The following is a 17,569-nucleotide window of genomic DNA, read 5'->3' as shown; positions in this document are numbered from 1 at the left end:
CTTTTATGGGTACCCAGCCAGCCAGTAGCTATAAAATCCCTCTTAGTAGCTGTTCTCTAATTGCTCTACCTGTAAAGGGTTAAAAAGCCTAACTGCTATGCATAGGTAAAAGGAAGTGAGTGGGCAGCTGGCCAAAAGAGCCAATGGGAAGGCTAAAACTTTTCAAAATTGAAGAAAGACTCCCCTTTTGTCTGTCTATTGTTGTTCTCCCAGGGAGAAGCGGACAGGGCAGAGCTATGCTGTAAGCAGCTTGGGCCAGATATAAAATAATAATCAGTATCATACCTAGAAACTACTCATTTAAAACCCCAGATATGTAAGTAGATCAGGAAATCTCTCGGAAGACGTGATTAGGTTTATCCTTTTTATTTTTTTATGGCTTGTGGTTTCCTCTGTGCTAACCCCAGGTGCTTTTGCTTTGCTTAACCTTTAAGCTGGACCTCAAGAAAGCTATTCTTGATGCTTAATTCTTGTAATTGCTCTTTTAAAATCTAGCAATAGCCTGAGTTCCCAGGTGTATTTGCTTTCTTTTCTTTTTTTTTTTTAAATAAAATTTACCTTTTTTAAGAACAGAATTGGATGTGTGTGTCTTAAGAGGTTTGTGCACATGTTGTTTAATTAGCCGGTGGCAAAGGCTGATTTTTCTTTTTTTTTTCTTCTTTCTCAGCTCTTCCCCGGGGGGGAGTGGGGAGGGTGTAAAAGGGCTTGAGGGTACCCCGCAGGAAGGAATTCCCAAGTGCGCCTTCCTGGGTGTTCAAAGGTGTTTTTGCACTTGGGCGATGGCAGCATCTATCCATCCAAGGTCAGAGAAAAGCTGTAACCTTGGGAGTTTAATACAAGCCTGGAGTGGCCAGTATTAAGTTTTTGAATCTTTGTGGGACCCCACCTTCTGCACTTGAAGTCCAAGAGTGGGGAATTAGCCTTGCCAATAATAGACTAGAAACTGATTTTAAACAAATGAAACTGACACTTTCAAGTCTCTTCCACTTCTGCTTAAAGGCTCTTAAACACAACAGTGACTGAGTTGCAGTTCTCACAGAACAATATTTAAAACTAAACACCAAGAAAATTCCCCATTTTAAAGTTGAGAAAAAATAGAGTCCTGTTTATTATTTAGAGTTTGTACATATGTTTTCTTTAATGTAGCATTCTGTGTTTGGTCAGTATGCCTCAGTTCTCATTGCTGTCAAATGGGAATACCACCACCTGCCTACCCTGCCATATGGAATTATAAGGATTAGATTGAGATCTGTGGGGCAGGCACATTAAAATTTTAAACATAACCAGTGTCCCTTAAGTGACTTGCCACAAGATGTCAGAACATGTTAATATTAAAGCTGGAAATGTACTTTGGTTCTGATCCCCATTTTGCTATCCTACCCTCAAGACTGCACACTCTCCTAGCTAATGACTTTGATGATGGATAAGAAGATTGTTCATTGCCATATTTTATATTCCAGCATGACTAAAATAAATGTGTGTTTTTCTTTAAAGTCCAGTTATGGTCAGAAAAGCGGCTCTATAAAAACTTCACCACAACCAAATACATCTACTTTCTCTGTTTCAAGTCAAATCTGTTTATTTTATGGATATAAACACGTCTTTACTCTTAATGAACTAGTATCAGTCAAGGAAAGCAAGCTGTAGTCTCTTTGGCCTCATACATCAACACAATTGTTGAATTCGTTAGTGGTGAAGATGAAAGAAGCAAAAAGAACCCAATTAAGAATTAAGACAGGGCATGAATTAAAAAATATTCCTGTTAATTGCACAAATTTAATCTGGAGTCAGAGTACAAGTCACTATGGGAAAGTAATACTTAAATGGTAAATAGTAGGTCTGTTGATTTATCGGTTAACTCAGGCGATTAACTAAAAAAAATTAATCAAAACTAAAAAAAATTGTGATTAATCACAGCTTTAATCACACTGTTAAACAATAGAATACCAACTGAAATTTATTAAATATTTTGGATGTTTTTCTACATTTTCAAATATATTGATTTAAATTACAACACAGAATATAAAGTGTACATTGCTCACTTTATATTATTTATTACAAATATTTGCACTGTAAAAATGATAAACAAAAGAAATAGTATTTTTCAATTCACATCATACAATGCCATAATGCAATCTCTTTATCGTGAAAGGGCAACTTACAAATTTAGAATTTCTTTGTTACGTAACTGGACTCAAAAACAAACCAATGCAAAACTTTAGAGCCTATAAGTCCACTCACTCCTACTTCTTGTTCAGCCAATCACTAACATGAACATGTTTGTTTACATTTACAGGAGATAACGCTGCCCACTTTTTATTTACAATGTCACCTGAAAATGAGAACAGGCATTCATGTGGCACTTTTGTAGCCGGCATTGCAAGGTATTTACATGCCAGATATGCTAAACATTCATATGCCCCTTCATGCTTCGGCCACCATTCCAGAGGACATGCTTCCATGCTGATGACACTCATTAAAAAAATAGTGTGTTAATTACATTAGTGACTGAACTCCTTCGGGGAGGATAGTATGTCTCCTGCTCTGTTTTACCTGCATTCTGCCATATATTTCATGTTATAGTAGTCTCAGATGATGACCCAGCACGTTATTTGTTTTAAGAAAACTCTTAACTGCAGATTTGACAAAACACAAAGAAGGTACCAATGTGAGATTTCTAAAGATAGCTACAGCACTCATCCCGAGGTTTAAAAATCTGATGTGCCTTTCAAAATCTGAGATGGATGAGATGTGAAGCATACTTTCAGAAGTCTTAAAAGAGCAACACTCTGATGTGGAACTACAGAACCTGAACCAACAAAAAGAAAATCAGCCTTCTGCTGGTGGCATCTGACTCAGATGATGGAAGTGAACATGCATTGTTCTGTATTGCTTTGGATCGTTATCGAGCAGAACCCCTCATTAGCATGGACGCATGTCCTCTAGAATGGTGGTTGAAGCATGAAGGGAACTATAAATCTTTTGCACATCTGGCATATATATATATATATCTTGTGACACCAGCTGCAACAGTGCCATGCAAGCACCTGTTGTCACTTTCAGGTGACATTGTAAACAAGAACCAGGCAGCATTACCTCCTGCAAATGTAAACAAACTTGCTTGTCTGAGTGACTGACTGAACAAGTAGTAGGACTGAGTGGATTTGTAGGCTCTAAAGTTTTACACTTTTATTTTTGAATGCAGTTATTTTTTGTACATAATTCTACATTTGTAAGTTCAACTTTCATGAAAAAGATTTTATTACAATACTTGTATGAGGTAAATTGAAAAATACTATTTCTTTTGTTTTTAAAGCACAAATATTTGTACTCAAAAATAAATATAAAGTGAGCAGTGTACACTGTGTTGTGTTGTAATTTAAATTGATATATTTGAAAATATGGAAAAATCAAAATATTTAAATAAGTGGTATTCTATTATTGTTTAACAGTGCGATTAATCAAATTAATTTTAATCGCATGATTAATCACGATTTTTAATCGCTTGACAGACCTAATAAATAGTAAATAAAATTTAAAAATTAAGAAAATGTAAAATTATAAAGGATGTTAATCTGTAAACATGAGTTAAAAGAAGATGAATTATGATGAACTAAAATTAATTTTAAAAGAACAGTTCATTTTTAAAACACTTTCTAACCACTATTGCCATTGTTCTATCATCTCATTTGAGATTTACAATAGACACCTAGTTCCTGGCAGAAGTCTAAACCAGTGTAAAATATCTTTCATATAATGTTAGTTGTCAAAAGTGAGTTCAATTGATCTGTGTGGTTAGAAATGTAATCCACAGTTTTAGTGTACAATAAAAATAACTTAAAAATGAGCTTATGAAAGTCAGTAAACCACACACTGCATACTAAGTTAAAATAGAGATCTGTGTTTTAGTGACTTGGAAATGATTTACCGGTATGTGATTTCTTTATACTGTAATCATTTTTTTTTTTTCATAGCAAATGACAGTTTGGTCAAGGCTGAGTGATTAGATTTGGAGTGGGTGCTAATGTATTGAGGATATAAAGAATAAACCAAAATAGGAACGTGTAGATTCTTAAAAAAAAGGTACATCTCCACATACAGAAGTTCAACTCTCAAGACTATTTTCCCCCTCCCCCTCTTTTCTCCTTCCCCTATTAACAGAGCGAATGGAAGAGTGCACACAAATTAAAATCTGACAACCTCACAGAGGGTGGGTTGAGGTGATGCCTGATTTAGGTAATACTATTCTATTTCCCACAAGAAGAAACTGATGCATAAATATTAAGTCTGACAATGCCCTTGTCCGTGCTAAGCAATTCACCCAGTGCTAAAGCTGGCTATGTCCATAGTAATGAACTGTAGAATAAGTTCCCCACTGGAGCGACCACTATTATAGCATAGAGTCCTGATGTTTACAAGGTGCTACCAGCCTCTATCATCATCAAGTTTAAATATATGTCTACACATCAAAAGCTGTGAATGGGCTAGCAAGCCAAGTATGCATTCGAAGTCCATACCAGACTTGCACTAGCCACATGGAAGCCTGGCTGTGCTGTGTTCACTGCTATTGTTACCTGGGCTAGCTGGATTCAAGCTACTTCGGATAAGCTAATCTGTGCACACTTTTTATTTTGTATATACAGCCTAAAAAGGACAAGCCAAGTATTTTGCTGTCCTTGTTGACGAAACTATAAATGCATCAAAGAAGAACAGTTGTCTCCCCCTTTTACGCTACCATCAAAAAGGAATCATTCAGGAAAGAGCTCTGGGGTGTTTCCACATGGAAAATCTAAATGCTGAATCTGTTTAAAAAATGATTATTGAAGAACTACAGCATTTGAAACTTGATATTAATTACACTGTTGCCCAGTGCTATGATTGAGCTTCTGTGCTGAGTGGGCATTTAACAAGAGTACAAGCTCGAATTCAGGAAAGGATTACACAGGCCATTTATGTGCACTGCCATGCTCACAGGTTTAATTCTGTCATTGCAGATATATGTTCCAGCATCACCCAGTATCAGGAAGTCTTTCCATTTGCTCAGGAACTGTATACGTTCTTTAGCAATAGTTACAAGCACTATGGACTATTTGTTAAGGCACTGCTGGAGATAGGCCAGAAGGTATTTAAATAGGTAAATTATGTGAAATGCGCTAGTCATGCCAGTGTGATTCCCTCCAAAAACTGCATGCAAGATATGGTAGAAACACTGGAGGCCATTTCAGTTCAGAGAGCTGATGGACCATCAGCTAGCACTGCAAAGGGCTTGATGGCCTCCTTTCTATTGAGGCTCTTGGTTTTGGAAAGACTATTCAATATTTTGAATAGTGCTTCAGAAGAGCTGCAAAACGAAAACATGAATTTATCAAGTTCAGTGGAATCAGTAGCAAGATGCTCTTCAAGAAATGAAAATATCTGAAAGCAAATGGAAGGAGCAATGTGAGAAATCATTGCCAAGGAACTTGAAATTGCTATTCAGGTCAGCAGCCGCAACTGCTGAGCACAATAATAGAAAAACAGTAAGCCTAACAAAATATCCTCCAAACTGGCCTTGTTTTTTTGTTTCTAGTACACTGGGTCGGTCATCTAAACATGATGTTCCCAAGAACACTCAAGAATCTATAAAATCTGATCTCTCCTATCCTGTTCTGGACAGAATTCTTGCTAAGCTTGACAGACGATTCAGCTCCAGCTCCACTTTGCTTTCTGCACTAACTCTTTGTGACCCAAAGAGTGAAAATTTTCTTGATCATGAGAAACTGAAAATAATTGCAGACCAACAGGCATCAATTTTGTCGATCTGGATGCCCAAGTTGAAGTTGCCAAGAAGCACACTGCACCAAAAAAACTGACTTCAATTTCTGATTTCTGGAATGTTCTCAAAGACTTACCAAGGAGTTACCAGTCTTAGCGCTCTATTGTAGGTATTATGTTGAGCCTTCCAGTTTCTGCGTCAAATGACAGATTCTTATCATCTGTGCTCAAGAAAGTAAAGGACTACTTAAGATCCACAATGGGAGATGGATGCTTAAGTGACTTAGTAACTTTAGCCTGTGAATGTGAAGCTTCAAAACACCTGGATATCAACAAGGCCACTGACAATTTTGCGAAGATGAGACCATGGCATTATCCATAGTTTTACTCATATCTGGAGTGTTTGATTGATTTCAATTTATTTTACCTTTAAACATTCCTGGAACAAATTATCTGTCTCATTCTCCTCTTCACAACTTGGAACATAAAGACATTTGAAAAACAACATGGGTAAGCAGATTTTGAGCACATCTGATTTATCTCTACAAAAGATAGCGTACAAAGTATCAAACTTGTGTTTCTGATATCTGTGTTAAGGTTCCAAAACTGATACCTCAAGGCTTGGGATTGGGAATATCTTGCTTATTACCTCCTGATTGTTCTAAACTTAGAAATAAACTTTAAATATGGCTTTAATTTGTGTTTGTATTTTTTTTTCTTTCTTTATATAGGAATTAGCTGAGAGGAGCACTGTATCTAATTTCTAAATTGCCTGTAAAAAAGCCTGGAGTTTTCAGGTACCTAAGTAGCTCCTTGAATCACAATTAAAGTTGTTCCCCCCAACCAAAATCTGAAATGATGCCCCTGGCTGGAGTGGGGCCAGACACCAGAACTGTATCTCCTGGATTCGCGATGACTTCCCAGCTGGCACCCAGGCAGAATGAGGAGGACGCCATGTGATGCAAATGTAACAGGAACAAGAGCTACACCTAGGCCATTGTGGGAAAGGGCCGGAGGAATAAGAACACAAGAGCTGCCACACTGGGTCAGACCACGATCCACCTTACCCAGTATCCGGTCTCTGACAGTGGACTGTACCAGAGCTTATGGGGGAATGTGCAGAACAGGGAGGGATTCATGAGTCTTCCACACTCAGCTTCTTACTGTCAGAGGCTTCAGGTTGCACTGAGCATGGAGTGCATTCCTGACCACCCTGGCTAATAGCCATTGATGGACCTACCCTCCATAAACTTGATTTCTTTTTTTAACCTAATTATGACCATCACCACATTTTATGACAATGAGTTCCACAAGTTAGTTGTGTGCTCTGTGAAAATGTACTTCCTCTTGTTTGTATTAAACCTGCTGCCTACTAATTTCATCAGGTGATCACTGGTTTTTGTACTGTGGGAAAGGGTAAACAACACTTTTCTATATATTTTTTCCACACCATTCATGATTTCATGGACCTCTATCATATCCTTTCTTAGTTACCTCTTTTCTACGACGAACAGCCCTAATCTTTAGTTTCTCCTTGTACGGAAGCCCTTCCATACTCATCGTCTTTGTTAACTTTCTCTGAACTTCTTCCAGTTGCACTATATCCTTTTTGAGATAGAGTGACAAGAACTGGAGACAGTATTCAAGGTGTGGGCACACTGTGTATTTAAATAGTGGCATTGTGATACTTTGTCTTATTTTCTATCCCTTTCCTAATAGTTCTTAGCATATTGTCAGCCTTCTGACTGATGCTGAAGTTTTCAGAGGACTGTCCACAGTGACCACAAGATCTTTCTTGGAAAGTAATTGCTAATTTACAACCCATCATTGTTAGGGCCCTACCAAATTCACAGTCCATTTTAATCAGCTTCACGGTCAAAGAATTTTAAAAATTGTAAATTTCATGATTTCAGATATTTAAATCTGAAATTTCACAGTCCTGAACTGGGACAGGGACAATTAACTGTAGGGGTCCTGACCCAATTCTGAAGACAGGAGCGCAGAAGGGTGGCATGGTATCGTATTGCCACCTTTACTTCTGCGCTGCTGCTGGCGGGGCACTTCCTTCAGAACTGGGCACCTCGCCAACAGCAACTGCTCTCCATCCTGAAGGCAGCGCAGAAGTAAGGGTGGCAATACTGCAAACGCCTACAATAACCTTGCAACCCCACCCCCACCCCACAACCCTCTTTTTTTCGGGACCCCCAGTCTGAGAAACACTGGACTCCCCTATCTGTATAGTATAGGCTAAAAGTACATGTAGGACCAGATTTCGTGGTCCGTGATGCTTTTTTCAGGGCCATGAATTTGTTAGGGCCCTAATCATTGTATATGTATAGTGAGGATTATTTTTTCCAATACGCATTACTTTGAATTGATTGAATTTCATCTGCCATTTTGTTGCCAAGTCAGCAGTTTGAGAGCTCTCTCTAACTCCTTGTAGTCTGCTTTGGACTTAACTTGAGTAATTTTGTTATCACCTATAAACTCTGACATTTCATTGTTTGCCCTCTTTTCCAGATAATTTATGAATATGTAGAACAGCAAAGATCCCAGAACACATCTTTCCATAATGAAGACTGACCATTTATTCCTACCCTTTGTCTACTGTCTTTCAAACAGTTACTGATTCATGAGAGGACCTTCCCTATTATACAATGGCTTCTAAGTTTCCTTAAGAGCCTTTGGTGAGGGATCTGGTCAAAGGCTTTCTGAAAATCCAAGCACACTACACTGACTGGATCGCACTTGTCCACGTGCTTGTTGACACCCTCAGGGAATTCTAACAGATTGGTGAGTCATGACTTCCTTTACAAATGCCATGTTGACTCTTCCCCCCAACAAATCATGTTTATCTATGTGTGATAATTTTGTTCTTCACTGTAGCTTAAACCAATTTGCCTGGTTCCGAGTAGACTGGAAATGGTATCAGAAGCCTGAGTGCAGATTCTGATTGGTTAAGGAGGAGAATGGGACTGGGACAAGGAGCAAGTGGTGGGGTACAGACAAGGACCAGTTGGACAGGATGGGGCACAAGAGTCTGTGCCCACTAGAACATACTTTTCTCCAGTGCCTAGAATGGAACCCTATATCCCACACTCTTAGCATTCCTCTGCTGTGAGCAAATATCACCAAATTCCTCTCTAGTGCTGATCCGCACAGAGGATGACAACCAGTTACTGCTATCAGTTACTCTGTTAACTTGTGGTAGAAGTCTGGTGGATTTAACAGGTTCTAATCCTGCTGATGACTCACAATGGTGTCAATAGGATGCCACATGATGATTTTTTCTTAAACCCTGTAAGTTACATGCAAAAAATTACATTAAAAACAATTATCTTCCATCCAAATTCAAGCACTCAAAAGCTAGGCAATGTCAGAATTAAGATTGCACTGACATTTCCTAACTTTTGAGTGCTTGATTTTGTAACCTTAAGAATGTTCTTTTAACACAGTTTTTGCATGTTGACTATATTAAGTTTGATATATATTGGATATATATATTGTTCAAAAAAATTGAAAAAACAATGTCTACTTTAAACTCAGTGTGCTGACAGGAATTAGACAGTGAAGTGAAGCAGTTAGTGTTTCTTCTCTGCTAGCAAAAAGGATATCTAGAGGAAGAATATTTGAGGAGTGTGTGCTCCTAGGAATGTAAACTGTAACCCTAAAAAACCCTCAATACCAACAGGTGGAGTGTTCTCTGTTCTGCAACAGTAACTCTTGAGAGGCCTGAAACACTCATTACACACATTGCTTTCATAGTATTTATCCAAAAAGGGTAAAGTGACGAATCTAATAAAAACGTTTGTCATACCGATTCTCAATCTTTGTGAGACGGATGGATGGATATTTAAGGAGTTTTGTATATGTACAGAGCTGACAACAGGTTTTGGGTTAGACAAAGAACACTGAATCACTGGTCTCTCTGTTGGCCACATAGATTAGCCATCGTAGGCCAACATGGAAGTCAACAGGAGACGGATACCAGAGAATAAACCCTAGGGGATCATTCTGACTCTGGAAACAAAACAATGAAATTTTGGGGTATGAGAAGAAGGCAAAACAACACCTTTTTATCCTTTACTGAGGAAGCAAAAAGAACAGCGCTTTTTATATTCATGAAAGGGAGATCCCAGCCATGTTGGTTGGTGAAACTGAGAGACTGCTTTAGGCGACAAACCACTTCATACAAGGATTTCAGACTGTTAAAGTTAAGTTTAGACTCTAAGAAGCATGATATACATTTTGTTTTATATGTAACCATTTCTGTTTCCATTACCCTTATTCAGTATCTCTTAAATTTTAGACTTTGATAAGAAATTTAGGATTATTTTTGCACGAGTAATGTATCGCAGGACTGTGATGTTATAAAGGATCTGATCCTGAGTTCTACCAGTCAAGCTGAGTGTATACTGCTGCCTTAGGAACAGCAAACCTGGTAATTTCTTTGAGAGTCCGGTGGTTAAGGGCTGGAGACTGCAGGGTGCGCTCCAAGGACTCAGGGGTTGGTGTGTGCCTATCACTAGCCTCCAGAGAGGGAGACCAGAACTACATGCAGCATTCAGGGTGTTGGCATACCATGGGTTTATATAATGTCATTATGGTATTTTCTGTCTTATTATCTATCCCTTTCCTAACGTCTCCTAACATTTTGTTAGCTTTTTTGACTGCTGCTGCACATTGAGTGGATGTTTTCAGGGAACTATCCATAATGACTCAAAGATCTCTTTTTTGAGTGGTAAAAGCTAATTTAGACCTCATCATTTTGTACATAAACTTGTGATTATTTTTTCCAATGTGCATTACTTTGCATTTATCAACACTGAACTTCACCTGCCATTTTGTTGGGCATTCACCCAATTTAGTGAAATTCCTTTGCAACTCTTCACAGTGAGCTTTGGACTTAACTATCTTGAATAATTTAATATTTTGCCATCTCACTGTTCACCCCTTTTTCCATTTTTCCCCCCAGTTTTCCATTTTATGATCTTATGCATTTAGCACTTTGAACATCAGGCCATTTAAGATACATCTACATGATACATTAAGATACTTCTCAGAGCTTGCGTCAACTGATTCAGGCTCGCACTAAGAAGCTAAAAATAGCAGCATAGACTTCCCCACTTGCACTGAACCCTGTGCTCTGGGACACTCCCTCCTTGCTGGGTCTCAGAGCCCAGATGTCTATGCTGCTATTTTTAGCCCTGTAGAGTGAGCCTCCTGAGCCCAAGTCAACTGACCTGGGCTCTGCGACTCACAGCTACAAGTTTGTTTGTTTTTCCCCCACTGTAGACGTACCCTTAATTGGTTAGTGAACTTCAGTCTAATTTTAGGCAACTCACCTTAAAAGAACAACAGTTCCAGAACAAGTTAGTAGCCATTTTTTCCTCTTCATGTGATTGCATATGTCCATTCCTCTTCAGGAGACTCAAAAACGTTGCTATAGCCACTTGAGCTAGAAAAGCTGCTGAAGTTGCTCGGGATTTTGTCAAGTGCGTGCCATCACTATACCTGGCAAGGTTATATTGGCAATGTCATAGCAATCCACATGCAAGAGGAAATACATGACGAACAGTTGAGAGGAGTATCAAAGCAATCTAGTCCTGTCCAAGTAAAAATGCCCTTCTGACATCTAAAGTATGGAGTTGCTCCTCATCTTTATGAGGATGAGGCTTAGGGAAAAAAGCTGGTAAGTATATCGCTGGTAAGTCAAAAATTTTGGATGCTGGCTTAAGTACACTTTCTCTTTCTGAAAGACTGTGTAGGAGGGGTCAGCTACGAAGACTCAATTTCCCCATCCTCCTCACAGAGGTAACTGCTACCAAAAATGTCCCTTTCATGGCTAGATGAAGAGCAGGTAGCCACTGGTTCAAAGGGTGGACCCATCAACCTTGCTGACATGAGATTCAAAACCCAAGTAGGGAAAGGATGCGTCTCTTGGTGATATAATCTGTCCAGACCCTTTAAGATCCTAATTAACGTAGGATTGGAAAATACTGAGTGACTTATGACTGAAGGGAAGAAGCAGAGATAGCTGCCCGATGAACTCTGATAGAACTACCAGATAAGTCTTGCTGTTTCAGGTGGAACAAATAGTCCAGAACATGTATAAAAGTGTAGACTGGCAAAATCTCTTTTCCCTAAGACCACGAGGAGAACTGCTTCCATTTTAGCAAGTAAGTGCACCTAGTCAAAGACTCTCTCTTATTCAGGAGAAAGTTTGTTTTGCACAGTCTCTAAAGAGACCACCTCCTGAGACATTAACCATGGAGCATCCAGGCTGGGAGATGAAGAGCATCAGGATTGGAATCAAGCAGGCGACCGTGGTCCTGTGAGATCAGGTTTGATTCTGGAGGAAGTGTCAAGGGAGGCCTGATGGAGAGAGACAGCAAAGTAGAGAACCAATGCTGATTAGACAACACCAGTGCTATGAGGATTATGTGAACATGATCCTGCTCAACCTTGAGCAATGCTCTTGGAAAGCGTGGAATAGAAGGGTAAGCATACAGCAGTTTGTCTTTCCAGAGTATGAGGAAGGAGTCTGCGAGAGATCCCTGACTGTGACCTGCTCTGTGGGGGGAGGGATAGCTCAGTGGTTTGAGCATTGGCCCGCTAAACCCAGGGTTGTGAGTTCAATCCTTGAGGGGGCCATTTAGGGATCTGGGGCAAAAATTGGGGATTGGTCCTGCTTTGAGCAGGGGGTTGGACTAGATGACCTCCTGAGGTTCCTTCCAACCCTGATATTCTATGATTCTTGGACAGAAGAGTCAGCAATTCCAGTTGTGGCAAGCAGGAAACAGGGCTACGTGAGGCCCCACATATGACTGAAAAATTAGTCTTATAGCAGGCCTCTGAGATCATTCATGTTCTCTGCTGAAAGACCTGCTCAAGTGGTCTGCCAAACTGTTCTCAATCTCTGGTGGGGAGATGCATTGAGGTGAATCCTGCTGGTGATACAAATCTCCCAAAGCTGTATCACTTTTTCACCGAGATGATCTGACATCACCCTCCACGTCGGTTCACAGTGAACACTGCTGCTGTGTTGTCTGAGAGGAGGAAAGCCCAACGTGCTAGATGAATGGCCCTCAACTTTCACACATTTATGCGGAGAACTAAATCTTGTTGTGAACAGACATCTTGAGTCTTCGGATTTCCTAGGTCAATGGTTTTCAACCTTTCCACACTACTATACTCCTTGCAGGAGTCTGATTTGTCTAGTGTACCCCTACTTTCACCTCACTTAAAAATACTTGCTTACAAAATCAGACACAAAAATACAAAAGTGTCACAGCACACTGTTACTGAAAAATTGCTTACTTTCTCATTTTTACTATATAATTATAAAATAAATCAACTGGAATATAAATACTGTATTTACATTTCAGTGTATAGTATATAGAGCAGTATAAACAAATCACTGTCTGTATGAAAGTTTAGTTTGTACTGACTTCACTAGTGCTCTGTTGTAAAACTAGGCAAATATCTAGATGAGTTGATGTACCCCCTAGAAGAACTCTGCGTACCCACAGGGGTACATGCACCACTTGATGAGAACCATTGCCCCAGGAGAGTCCCCCGCCCCAACCTAGAGAAGAAACATCCATAACCAGAATCAATGCATGTAGGGGAGTAGCAAAGAAACTCCAATACACATATTGGTTGGATCCATCCACCAATCCAAAAAGGCTAACATTCCTGTAGGCACTCAAGCCAGCATGTCTAACGGGTGGCAGGTTGGGGAGCATACTGAGCTTACTCATCTCTGCACGATCGTGAAATGAAGTCTGTCATGCCCAAATATATATGTGCAGGAAGCTATATGCTCCACAAGTCTGAGACAGTTCCTTACAGTCATGACTGGATGGGCTTTTAGATCTGAAGAAATGGTTAACATTATCTGAAATCTGGTTTTCAGGACTGCTCCTTTGAAGTTGATCATCTGGAGACTGACTTCTCCTCATTGGTCAGCAAATCCAAAACTCTGAAGAGGGACTGGATCTTGGCCATACTTCATTTTACCTGTCTCTTGGGCTAACCCTTTACTGGCCAGTCATCCAGGTATGGAAGTACTTGTATCCATTTTCTTTGGAAACACAGCCACCACCACCACTACGCATTTTGTAATTACTCACAGGGCCGTGTATAGATCAAATGGTAGGAATGTAAACTGATCCTGGGTGTTGACTAGAAATTTTAGGAATCTCGTGCGGCTTTGACAGATAGCCACATGAAAATATGCATCACTCAAGTCAAGGGCAGTGTACTAGTCACTGGGATCAAGAGAGGGAATAATGGAGACTAGAGTGACCATACAAAACCTTATTTTCTTTATATGTTTATTCAGCTCTTGTAGATTTTATATGGCTCTGAGACCCTCCTGTGCCTTTGGAATCAGGAAGTAGTGTGACTAAAGCCCTTTCCCTTTGTGCAGAGGAGGAACCTCATCTGTAGCTCCTAAATAGAAAAGAGACTTCATCTCTTGAATGAGGACAGCCTTGTGAGAGTGGGTTTTTGAAGAGAGATGAGGAAGGGGGAGGAACTGAAATAAACTGAAGAGTGTATCCAAGTTTCATAGGGCTTGGAACCCATTGATCTGTGGTAATATGCGCCTAAGCACACAGGAAGTTGGACAACCTGCTGGAAAAAATGGGTGGGAGAAACTGGTGTAATGCAGACTGGTAAACTGCCCTCAATATGGCAATCAAACAGACTACTTGGCATTTCCACGCTGCCTGGAAACAGTCCGAGAGGAAGAAAAATGAAGATTCCTCCTCCTGTGATTCTTCCCCATCTTTCTGGACTGGTCAGAATGTCTAGCCATGAATAGGTGACAAAGCTGGAATGACTGAGGGAGGAACGGTTTCTTTTTAGGGTATGGGGTGTAAATTCCTGAAGACTTCAACTTAGCCCTCAAGTCCTTCAGACTGTGAAGTTTCTCATCAGTGTGCTGCAAAAGAAGAGTTGGACCCTCAAAGGGTAGACCATGTATAATATGCTGGCCCTCCTGTGGAAAAACCAACAATTAGAGCCATGAGCACCTGTGCATCACTACTGTAGATGTCATGGCTCTGACTGCAGTATCTGCCCCATCCAGTGCAGCCTGAAGAGACATCCTGGCAGCCATATTGCCCTCTTTCAGTACTGCCAGAAACTCCTGTCTGGCATCCTCTGGCAATTTTTACATGCATTTAAGGACATCGTCTCAGAGGGAGAAATCGTATGTAGTCATCAGGGCTTGCTGGTTCACAATATAACACGGCAGGCCAGCAGTGCAATACATTTTTCCACCTAAAAGATCTAATTTCTTTGCCTCCCTTTGGGGTGGAAGAAGGTTGTCCTTGACATTCCTTTCATTTAGTGCCAAAACCACCAAGGACCCCGGGAAGGGCTGTGTGTAGAAATGTTCAAATCCCCAGGAAGGAACATGGTATCTCCACTCAGCCCTCTTAGCTATTGGAGGCAAAGATGATGGCATTTGCCACAATATCTTTGTGGTCTCCAGTATGGTCTCATTTATAGGGAGCATCAGAATGAAAGTCTGTCAACCCCAATACATCACTCACCTATGAGAGGACAGCAGCAATGTTTTATCAGGAAAATAAGTGCATAAGCTCTGCTAAGAGACGTTCTTGTTCCACAATATGACCAACTATAGCAGTAACAGACATAGCAACAAGAGGAAGAGCACAATGAAATCACATTGAGGAGAGCTCACCCTTTATATTACACAAAATAAAGGTGCAATTAGACTTCGGTATGCCATCATGTGACCTATTTGGCACGCTAGGACAGAAGACCTCTCTCTTGAGAAAACTACCCATTATGGTGCCCATCTATAATCATTTTCAGACCCATCCTTCGTATTTTTGCATGTTAGTAGCTGGAGACCCAAGACTTAGATTTAGGGGTGAAAGAATATACTGAAGAAGTAAAGCGTCAGGATTCTTAAGGATGCATTAGAACACAAAGCGATACTGAAGACTTCTGCCAGCCATGCCACTAAAATAGCCACTTATTTTCCCAGTACTTAACACACACGAATCTAGTTTACTTTCCCCCTTCAAGCAAATATTTTGTTCTCTAAAATCTTGCACAGTATCAAAGACAGAATGTCCTCAAATGAGGGGGAAAACTATTCTATAAATTCAATTTAATTTACTGACAAAACTAGAGATGTTTTTATGTCAAATGCAAAGTTGAGAAATATAATACAAATTAAGTTGAAAACAAAATACAGTGCAGCCAATCCTGAAGTGCTACTGTTTTCACTGTTAATGAAAGACTCTTGTCTTAAAAATAGTATTCATAAATTCAATTATTTTTCCAAGCAAAAAATGACAACGTAAACATACTCTACCACTGTGTAATTCTACTCCATAGAATTCAAGGGTTCGTGCTATGTTTATATAGCAGGACTCTGCTTCACATTGCTTGAGACCACTAAAGGAAAAAACAAAAAAGTTATTAATTTTAACTACATTAAGTTAGAACAAGAAATTAAGCTTACTGACTTGACTATTTTAACTTATTACAAATGTTTCTTTTCAAAGCAGAAGAATCCTGTAGTCTGGAGGCCGACAGATTAATCATACCTGCAAATACCACAGAAGCAGCTAAAAGATTCAGTATTTTAGCTCCTTCTAGACTCCTCCTATATAATCCAGGGAATTGTATCACAGCCCCATCTGAGCATAAGAATGGCCATACTGGGTCAGACCAAAGGTCCATCTAGCCCAGTATCCTGTCTTCCAACAGTGGCCAGTGCCAGGTGCCCCAGAGGGAATGAACAGAACAGGTAATCATCAAGTGATCCATTCCCTTTCACTCATTCCCAGCTTCTGGAAAACAGAAGCAACTTTCAAAGTCTGAACCTTTAAATAACTAAAAACATAGAAGCATAACTATTCACAGGGGTGGAAAAGATTTCAGACCAATTGCTATTCTCACACACAGTCATGCTTGTGCTCCAGTCTGGTGATTAACTGAAAGTAGCAAGTTTCAGAGTAACAGCCGTGTTAGTCTGTATTCGCAAAAAGAAAAGGTGTACCTGTGGCACCTTAGAGACTAACCAATTTATTTGAGCATGAGCTTTCGTGAGCTACAGTTCACTTCATCGGATGCATACTGTGGAAACTGCAGAAGACATTATATACACAGAGACCATGAAACAATACCTCCTCCCACCCCACTCTCCTGCCGGTAATAGCTTATCTAAAGTGATCATCAAGTTGGGCCATTTCCAGCACAAATCCAGGTTTTCTCACCCTCCGCCCCCCACACACACAAACTCACTCTCCTGGTGGTAATAGCCCATCCAAAGTGACCACTCTCTTCACAATGTGTATGATAATCAAGGTGGGCCATTTCCTGCACAAGGTTCTCTCACCCCCTCACCCCCCTCCAAAAACCACACACACAAACTCACTCTCCTGCTGGTAATAGCCTATCCAAAGTGACCACTCTCCTTACAACGTGCATGAAAATCAAGGTGGGCCATTTCCAGCACAAATACAGGTTCTCTCACCCCCCCCCCCACTTTTTTTCCAAAAACACACACACACACACACAAACTCACTCTCCTGCTGGTAATAGCTTATCCAAACTGACCACTCTCCCCACAATGTGCATGACAATCAAGGCGGGCCATTTCCAGCATAAATCCAAGTTTAACCAGAACGTCTGGGGGGGAGGGAGGGTAGGAAAAAACAAGGGGAAATAGGCTACCTTGCATAATGACTTAGCCACTCCCAGTCTCTATTTAAGCCTAAATTAATAGTATCCAATTTGCAAATGAATTCCAATTCAGCAGTTT

At 40.1% G+C, this 17,569-nt stretch overlaps 1 protein-coding gene across 4 annotated transcripts in view; it reads right to left on the bottom strand.

The window, feature by feature from the left end:
• Positions 1-17,569, bottom strand: part of PTPN3 (protein tyrosine phosphatase non-receptor type 3) — a 274,154-nt gene that overhangs the window by 149,956 nt on the left and 106,629 nt on the right. For 3 of the 4 annotated variants that reach the window (XM_043540415.1, XM_043540417.1, XM_043540416.1), the window contains exon 9: positions 16,110-16,197. In XM_043540415.1, coding sequence (XP_043396350.1) covers positions 16,110-16,197 — 88 coding nt within the window. Of the gene's footprint in view, positions 1-16,109; positions 16,198-17,569 lie in introns of those variants that run through there. The other variant, XM_043540418.1, reaches the window with a different exon arrangement.

Source organism: Chelonia mydas, chromosome 2, assembly GCF_015237465.2.
Source record: "Chelonia mydas isolate rCheMyd1 chromosome 2, rCheMyd1.pri.v2, whole genome shotgun sequence".
NCBI classification, from domain to species: domain Eukaryota; kingdom Metazoa; phylum Chordata; order Testudines; family Cheloniidae; genus Chelonia; species Chelonia mydas.
This window is presented reverse-complemented; position numbering and strand designations above follow the sequence as displayed.